Source organism: Cariama cristata, unplaced genomic scaffold, assembly GCF_000690535.1.
Source record: "Cariama cristata isolate BGI_N322 unplaced genomic scaffold, ASM69053v1 scaffold3991, whole genome shotgun sequence".
Classification (NCBI taxonomy): domain Eukaryota; kingdom Metazoa; phylum Chordata; class Aves; order Cariamiformes; family Cariamidae; genus Cariama; species Cariama cristata.
Window position 1 is genome coordinate 78,287 of NW_009600871.1, and position 9,589 is coordinate 87,875.

Genomic DNA, 9,589 nt, shown 5'->3' on the forward strand with positions numbered 1-9,589 from the left:
CTGCTACTACAGTATATACAGACTGCTTCAGTCTGTTGTTAATTAGGACTAGACTAAAGGCTCAGCTTCCAGCCACACGCTAATACAGTCTTTAAAAAATTATATAAATTCTTTTGCAAACTAAATATTTACTGTATAACACAGAAGATGTAACAAAAAACTTTACTGCGTTTTAATTTATGTTAGTGATTTGCTTTCCTTTAATTGCATTTATCTTAGGCTAGCAGCCAGGTGGCTGAGATTAACTATCCACTACTGCTCTGTGAACAAGATCTACTTTATTAATACCAAAGGGATGACAAAGTGCCCCTCACACGACACAGTAATGGGCATGTGACCTGACACTTTTTCCAGGTGATTTAATTTTAAGTACATTAAGATTCCTCAATGAGAAGCATCCTAGGAAGTTTCCCTCTTTTCCTACTCCCTTCTTTCCAGTACTCCACTTTATTAATAGAGAATACATAAGACCTAGTTTCACCCAAGGCCTGCCTGGACGAAAATTCACACCCTCTGAAATAAAAGCATTTCTTTTGTTTTTTATCTATTTGAAACTGAGAGTTTCCAAGCTCTCAGCACCAGCTGAGCTCACAGAAACCAGAACAAACATCAATTTAGAAAACAGCACCCTGCAAAACTAAACACTTACAAACATTCTCTGAATTACAGGGCAGGATAAGAAGACTCATGCCCTCCTCTTTTGTGCAGCTGGTTAAATATATACAAAGCTAGAGTTGAAAGGGAAGCACTCTGTCATACAAACACTTTAGCCAGGGCATCTGCTCCTGCACTGGCAATATAACATTTGGAGGGGTGGAATGCCACATCATGAATGGACTCATCAAATTTTTTGCGATGAGCAGTAAATTCCTGGATGCAGGTCTTGCTTTCAAGATTCCACAAGCGAATCGAACAGTCATGACCTAAAGAAAGGGGAAAAGTTTTCTCTATAATTCTCATGTCTGCCACCATTATGAGAAAAAGAAAATGAAATCTGAATGTACTTACTGCCAGACATCAAATACAAGCCATTAGGATCAACAGCTAAACTTGTAACTGCATCTAAGTGAGCTACCATGGAGTGGATCAGTTTTCCTTTGAAAGAAAAGATGTATTTAGGTTATTTTCTGCAATTTGCTTTGTTATCCTTATTCACTACTTAAACCCTACCACATCTTGTCCCATGATTCAATCATTAAAATTAGGCGAGAAGTCATTCTTTTAATGTTTACAGTCTCAGCAGAGCCACAGTACCAACATCACTAACTTTGTTAGATCTTTGTTTTATAACCACTGTGAAGCTGCAATCACTATGCCCCTTTAAATATTTGCCTCTTAAATGAATTAAGTAAGTTCAGGACTAAGATCTTGTCTGGGAAGGAGGACAGTGACTGAATATACTAATAAGCAATGAATATAAACTACATAAGAATATGGCATAATTTTAGGCAACTCAGAATTAATGTTCTATTACAGCTTATTTTTAACATGAAATCTTTACTGTAATTGTAATAAGAAATCATGAGTCAAATGTGGGGGTTTTTGTTGCAGAAGATAATTAAACAGAAAAAAAATGAGCGCCATTTCCTCTACTATTTATTACAAAACTGCATCATCAAACAAATCAGCTATTTTCAGCTTTTTCCTCAGCTTCCATCGGGTCCTTTCAGCTCTTCTTATTTAACACATGTCTGGGGAGTAGCAAATTTAACATCAACAAGAATATTGAAAGATGTCAATTTAACTTTTAAGACAGTGCGACCTGGAAGCAGAGAAGTCACAAACTGAAGATTATCAAGATTCAGAGTTAGAATACCAGACTAATACTACCATTCCTATCAAAAAGTCCTTTAAAACCTAAGAGATTTATAATCACACATCTCAGTGCAACTCTCACTACAAATTAGAAGAAGTTTTATAAGCTGTCCAGCTGTTTCTGCAGAAGTGAGCAATTTGGAGAAATGCAGTGGATCAAATTGAGAATGATGCATACAAGGGAACTTCTACCTCTAAGTCATCAGGCAGAGGTCTTGGAAGCACTAAAGGAGTGCCAGAACTTCCTGCCCTCAGGTCAAAATAACACAGAGAACACAACGGAAGAAATGTGACCATAAGCGCACAAAGATTTTGAAAAAGCTTCCTTTTATGTTAAATATTGATAACCCCCATACATAAGGTATTTTAAAAGAACGGACAGAGAACAATGCAGGTTCCTTATCACTGTGCCAACAAAGTTTTAACTGGCCTAGCAATCTTTGGGCTCTAGTGGTGATGAGAGATTCCCATTTCAGAGGATATCCAATTCTTGACATCCCTCAGCATTTACATAAATAATATTAATCATAATGAAATGCTGTTTATGTTTTATGTTATACAACCGCTATGACTAGGACCTGCTGAAAAAGATGCATACCTGTATTGTTGTCGTAGAATTTGATGTGTCTGTCTTCATGAGCAGTGATACTAATTGGAAGAGTTGGATGGCTGATGACTCTGTTTATCTGACAGGAGGAACTGACTGCTAAGAAAAAAACCCACACATGTCAATACATGTAAATTGCTAAGTTCTTCGAAAGGTTGCCACTAAGAAATAAATATGTAATCAATCTTACTTGCAAAATAATTCTTACCTTTTATATAATGGAAACTCGCAGCTAGCACCTTCTGTAATGTGGTTTATTCTAAAATACTTTCCAAATTACACACACACAGAGGCATACATAAACCATATGTATGAGTGTAAATACAAACAAATAAGGTCCGACTTTTGGCCACGGTCTTAGATGGGCTAGCTCATCAGGCAAGAATGTGAAGCCAAAAACTGAGTGAAAATACCTTTTTTTTTGCACTTCCCCACCTCCACATTGCTCCTCTTGTCAAGCCAAACTTTCTTCATAACATACAGACAGTACAGGAAAATTAACACTCCAGGCAGTATGTTTCCAAGCAAACAAGATCCCGTGCCCTCACACTCAGAAAGCAAAACCCACCTACTATTATTTAATATACCTGGATTAAAATTCTTATTGAAGAAAAGGATGCCAGACTCTTCACAGGAGAGTCATTTTCCTAGCCTTCACCTATACGTATATATACACACACAAAGTATAGGAGTTTTTTGATTAGAAATCTAGGCATTGCTGTAGTGTACAGACTAGCACAAGAATGGTCTTAAGAGGCATAGATTACCACAAAAACACAAATAGCCACTCCACAGAACATCAAAATACAGTTATCTTTCATGTGGGAGTTGACTGTATTTAGTTAAACTGCTGCCAAAGAACACTCACATCATCTAATCTAAAATAAACAAAATAGAGTACTACTATAGGATCGCTTGCTACTGAGGTGGTAAAGACCTCAATTTATATCTTTCTATAAAAATCTGAATCCTCAAGTAGTGTCAGCATCCACAGGACACTTAAAAATTATGAAAGTGTAAATTAAGGAAAAAAAACCACATTCATATTAATAAACTCCCCTAAAATTACTAAAAGCACATGAGACTGCATCACAGCCAGCTACCCCGAGTTTTAAAATGCCAGCGTGAGGCTTATACTGAACAGTGGAGTCCCTAAGTGGTGGTGGTAGGGCATTTCAGGTGACTCATTTTCCTTTTGCCCAGTTCCTGTAGAAATAATTATATATAATTTTTTAAAATACATGTAAGTTTTATAGTGCTGTTACATAACTAAAGATACTAAACAGGGACTGCTGGTTGCCATATTGCAGTCTCATTTTCTTAAAGGAATACTACAGATATACAGTAAGGAGGTGGTAGAAAAAATTACCAAAATTTTAAAAAAGACTGACTGTTTATATTGTTATCAGGTTACCATTTTGGCCTGAATATGAAACCTCATGCTTCACCTCATTCTGGTCTCTTTCCTAATGCCAGGGTAAAATAATTTACTGATAGAAGATTCCTTACAGTTTCCTCTCAAACTTCTGATATAGGCCATTGCCATGATCCAAGGCATTATACAGGACCTTGTGAATACTCTTCCACTGGAACTGTGCTTTTCTCCTACAGTGAAAATTTCAACTGAAGCCCAACTGCAAATGAGCCAAGATTGTATATAAAACTTAGAAAAGGGATACCTCTGAGGAAAAATAAAACAAGAATACACACACACACTCCCACATTTTTAATAAATTCAGCTTTAGATTTTCCTGATATTACCTCTAGCTTGCACTTTTGGACTGAAGAGAGAATAGAAATCTTGAAGCTGCTAAGATCACTTGGCTGTATTAAAGAAACCTGTGCTTTTCCTTGTGCTACCGTTCCTCAAAGAGGAATTCAGATAGTGTGGGCTTGTTTCTTCTACCTTCTTTCAAAAGTGTGTGCACTCTTCTGCTACTGAAATGCCCACGAGGTATGTTGTAACAGTAAATTACTACTGCTACATCTCAAAACACAGCTTGTAACATAATTCATTATCATGACACTGCCTAATTGTTTGGAAACACCAAAAAGACTATCAACAGCATCAATGTTAAACAAGCAATATTTTTGGTTTTGGGTTTTTTTTTTATATACATACTAGTATCCACACTGGACTCCAGGGTAAGAATTCGTTGCCTTGTCTCCATGTTAAAAATGCTAGTGTGTCCACTGTTAAATGCTGCTACCATGAGGCTTGGGTCACTGCTCACAAGATCTACTGATGAAGGGATTCCCATTTCTAGAAAAAAAAAAATAAATGTAGAGAACATTTTCATAAGCTTTAGTTGGTGTAAAGAAAACCAAAAACCAAACCCAACCAGTAAGCACTTTAATACCAAAAGGTCCATGATTATGGAAGGAAATGTTACATTTTAAAATCTACATTCTGCCAATCTAAATAGATTGCCCTGTATGATCGCTATTTTAAGCCTATTTTTCCAATATGCATATCAACAACATTCCTTACTAAGGTGCTTTATCTAGAACTGCAGCTGGACAGAAATCTACTTTGAAATAAGAGTCTGGCAACATCAACAGGCTCATTCTAGAGCACTTACTCAGACAGCAACTTCAAGAAATCAGGCTCTAAAGAGTAGGATTTTGATTTGTGCATGACATTTCAGTAACTAAATCCAAAAGAGTAAGTTTTTTCAACTAGCAGCATTTAGGATGACTAGGCTATTGCTATTTATGTAACATGCAAACCCCGAAATTCAACTGGAATCTCTGTGTTAGAGGCACAAGGAACATAATCTGGAAGGTACAACAACACTGGCCTGAAACGAAGAACTGACTACTCCAAACCTCTGTTGGGGGAAGAAAGGGTTTTTATTCTGGACAAAACAAAAGCAAGGGCCTAATGGAAACTCAGTTTGAATCTGAACTATGGAGTTGATACATTATACTCCATGGTTCTAGTAACATCAGCAGATCATCTGCAGCAGTTGGCTTTTAGATGTATGTGACTGTCCCATGGCATGTAGGTATTCAGCTGGTGTCAAAGGAAAAGGGACCCAAAATTTACTCTTCCCAAAACATTCATAAAGATATAAAATCCAGCAAAACAAACAAGAATTTCTATTCAAGTAGCCAAAATTATGGCAGTCTAAACAGTGATGCTCATGAACTTTAAGGTAGGGCAATTTTCTGTACCTTGATTATCATTAAATATACTGAGAGCTGGAGCAATTTCTGTAGCTTTCCATAGACGTATAGTGCCGTCTGCTGAACAGGACAGCAAACGCTGGTGTGTTCCACTGTAAACCAGACCCCACACTGCATCGGTATGGCCTACAAAAGCACCTCTTAGAACAGAAGGATCTGTGAACAAAACACAAACAACTACATTTCAAAACAAAATTTGAATTAAGTCAATAGTTGTACCTTGGTCTGTGTTTATGGGCCAACCTTAAGAAGCTAGTCCATAAAAAAACCCAAGACCAATCACGTCATATCAATATACAAGTCTCGATTATTCTTGTATGAAGATGCTTGAATTTCATCAGCATACGTGGCATTCAGTTATCCGGTTTAAAATTAATGGAACGAAAGAAGGGACAGTATCAAAGTTGGCAAAACACACTTTGATTTTAAAAGTCAATCTCCAACAATCATTTATGGCACATCAGTCCCTTTTTTCCAAAAGCCAGCTTTGAGGCCAACCACATCCGAAGCTATGAGAAGTGAAAAATGTTTTAACAAAGACATAAGGCTGACATATCCATTCAGATCTTGTAAATCTTACTGAACTGGGTCTTTTTAGCTGTTTGCAACAACATTAACAGCTTTGGTCTCAAACTATACAACCTCTTTTTCGCTCAACTTCAGAGATTTGCCAAAGAAAAGAACATTAAAATAAACATTTGCTGTACTTGCCAAGTATCAGGTTTAGTCCTGTACTTTTTCAACCTAGCTGTTTCTCAAAATTGTGATGAGATCAAGGCCCTTTTTAAGAAAATGACAAATTTTATCTTCTCATCAACCAGCATCAGTATTGAACCAAAAATTTAAAGTAATTGAAGACAACATTCAATTTTCTCTTTCAAATTTTTAAAGAAGCATTACCTACAAATTATACTCTTTTAGCCACATAACATTCATGTCACAAAACATATCATTTCACTGGTGTGTGTGACAGCAACGTACCGTAAGAGTCATAGGGGTCGATGTTTGGGTTGGTCGTGTTCCAGCCATGGATGAGGCCATCCGTTCCCCCACTGTAACACTGTTCACCATTACTGCTCATCACCACACAGAGCACTGGTCCACTGGAAGAAACGCTGACTATTAACATTTTCATTATGTGAAAAACAGCGTCAACAGAATCTTCAAATTTCCCTGTTAGATACAATTCACTTGCTGCACAGACTGCAACAAAAATTCTGCAGAGTCAGATCATATGCTACAACACTCCTCACAAAAAAAACGCCACAATATTTGGTAATGTAACTACAATCAGGACAATTTAATGATTATGCACATGAAATATGAGAAGTGTCACACTTTTAAACTATAGGCTTTGTTATTTTGCACAAACAGCTTTTTTCACTTTCTTAAAGATCTAAGGCTCTTTCATTAAATCAATTCAGTAGTTTCAAATTCACTGCAAACAGCTTCATTTTACAGATGCACATATCTGACAAAATGGCAAAAGCTACAATGACAAACAGAACACCTAATGAGATTTGAACTGTATAATTTGTAGGTTTTCATTTTTAAAACTGTGGCGTACATAGCTCCAGACATAAATAATTCTGCAGAAAGGAAATTAACATATGCAGATATTTTAAATAACATGGGAACTAAAAGCATCACATGAAATCACTAGTTGACAAGGTGGAAATTACTTTTTAAAAAAATTCTGTGTCTGTTTAAAAATCATATATTTCTCAAAATATGACAATGTTTCTCAAGAAATACTCACTTGTGTGCTCTGAAGGTATATATTGGCTCTACATCAAGAGAAGCACTCCTAAATGAAGCACAAGAAAATGTTAACATGTATATGATCTTACACAATGCTAAGGCAAAAGAAGTGCCAGAATCACTAATTTCTTAAAATCTCTGCTACATCTTTTGAAGTGTTTCTCCCACAACTTCCTCTCCCACCTTGTTTTCATATCAACACTGTAGCACAGTTACAAACCACTTCAAAAACTGCTGCTCTGGACTTTACCAATTCAGTGCTTGTTACAGACTGCGGGAAGGCCACATGCTTTGCCCAGTCCTCCTAAAAGGTATGATGTACTCCTTTACCATATCAGCCCCACTACGAATTGAGCTGCTCTCACTTCTGCAAAACTCCAGCAACACGCAAGAGACAGTGTATAAAGGAACCTAGCAACATCTCAGTCAAAGTTTAAAGCTGCACACGTGTATGTGCATATATGTGTATACATATATATGCATATATATAAATGTATTTTTATACATTTATATACACATGCAAGCACACTAACAGGCCACATCCAAATATTTCCACTAGTAAATTAATTTGCCATGTTATCTACAAGGAAAATACAAAGAAGTGAATGGTTTTCATTTTCACAAACAGAATGCATTCACAAACACACATGGATTTCTTCCTGCACTCTTTAAAAGTCTCCATCCTCCTCTAAGAGTTTGTTTTCCTACTCTTAAATTCAAGGAACATTTTCCATTAACTCCAAGGGCCATCCAGTGAAGTTGCATCTACAATTATTTTTATTTTCTTCATAAACAAAAATGCTTTTTGAAACAAAGCAAAAAAAAAATAAATCTTACTTTTTTGCTGGGGCTGTTTTTTGTAAATTCCACATTTTCAATGTATGGTCCTCTGAAGCTGTTATTAAGACTGGTTCAACCGGATGAAAAGCAAGACCTCTTATTCCATCAAAATGACTTCTTAATGTGAATTTGGGGTTCCAAGTCTTTCTCAATGCATCCTTATTGTTTGCTATCTAATTGAAAAAAAAAAAAGCCAAACTTGTAATTAATCTGGAAGGCATAAGGAAAGGAAGAAATCAGAAATTTAGTTTGGTATTTTCAGAAGATGTCAAATTACCTCACCCACTTTTCATAACAACCTGCTCTTGAGCAACAGTCCATTTAACACTGATCAGACAATTCAAAATGAGAAGGAAAGCAGATGTATTCCACAATGTCAACAAGTAATGGTGCGTCCACAGCAATACATTCTGTGCAAATCTGAAATATTCCACGTCTGTTAAATGACACAATTTAAAAGCTCAACAGTACCTTTCTGATTGATACCCCTGTGAACTCAGTTTGGTATTTGAAATTTGATCTCTACCTACTGGCTTATTTCATTAACACTGGGTCAGACTCAACCAAGCTCTGGTCACTGAATATCCAAAGTATGACTGACATGGCCTCTCTGAAGTAAAGATCCGAGAGAAACAGAGAAGCGTCTAGCAGCACAGAAAGAAACACAACCTGACTTACTCAGCTAAGGCAACACAAGCTCTGTAATAATGCAAGACAAGTAAAGCTTGCCAGAAGAAAAGAAGAAAAAAAAAACCAACAAAAACCAAAAACCAAAACTGGCAAGCAATAAGCTATTGTATATACAGACACAATTATTTGGCAATAAATGCATTTTAGCAGACTCAAAAAGAAAGTCGTTTAAAAAATAACAGTTATTTCAACATTGCTCCTCTGAAAAAATGTTGATGTAAAATGCTGACCAGACTGTTATCACTCTGTCAGTCAACACTGCCACAGTTACATTCACCTTCCCATGACCACTGCTGATGGTGCTTACAGAAAACCAGGAAAACAAACAATTGTAACTCTAATATTGATAATTTAATTATGTTGAAAGCTATAGATAATCCCAAATAATTTGGTATCATTAACAGCAAAGAAGAGACAACTGTTTTGAATCACTTCAAGAATCTACATTTTATTCTGGAATGTGGGGGAGGGAAGAAGGTTTAAGAACAAAAGTGCTTTTTCTGAAGTTTTGTTACTTCTGGATTTAATAATAAAAATGTGCTTCAATTAAGAGGTTCTATAGATTTTAAACAATGAGAAAGCAGTCGTACCAAACAGCAGGTTTAGTCTCACCATATTTCTTAGTAATTATGTACTGTCTTGCTCAGGGAGACAAGTCAGCTGCTTTGCCAGTTTACTGAGCTGAGT

At 36.3% G+C, this 9,589-nt stretch overlaps 1 protein-coding gene across 1 annotated transcript; it reads right to left on the reverse strand.

The window, feature by feature from the left end:
* Positions 1-531: 531 nt before the first annotated feature.
* STRN (striatin, calmodulin binding protein) lies at positions 532-8,422 on the reverse strand (the record flags this gene model as incomplete). Its single annotated transcript, XM_009710199.1, is given in 8 exon segments — positions 532-923; positions 1,009-1,095; positions 2,414-2,521; positions 4,545-4,685; positions 5,600-5,767; positions 6,593-6,714; positions 7,371-7,418; positions 8,210-8,422. Coding segments are annotated over 8 exon segments (1,057 nt in total), but the record flags the coding sequence as incomplete, so codon positions are not given.
* Positions 8,423-9,589: the final 1,167 nt, after the last annotated feature.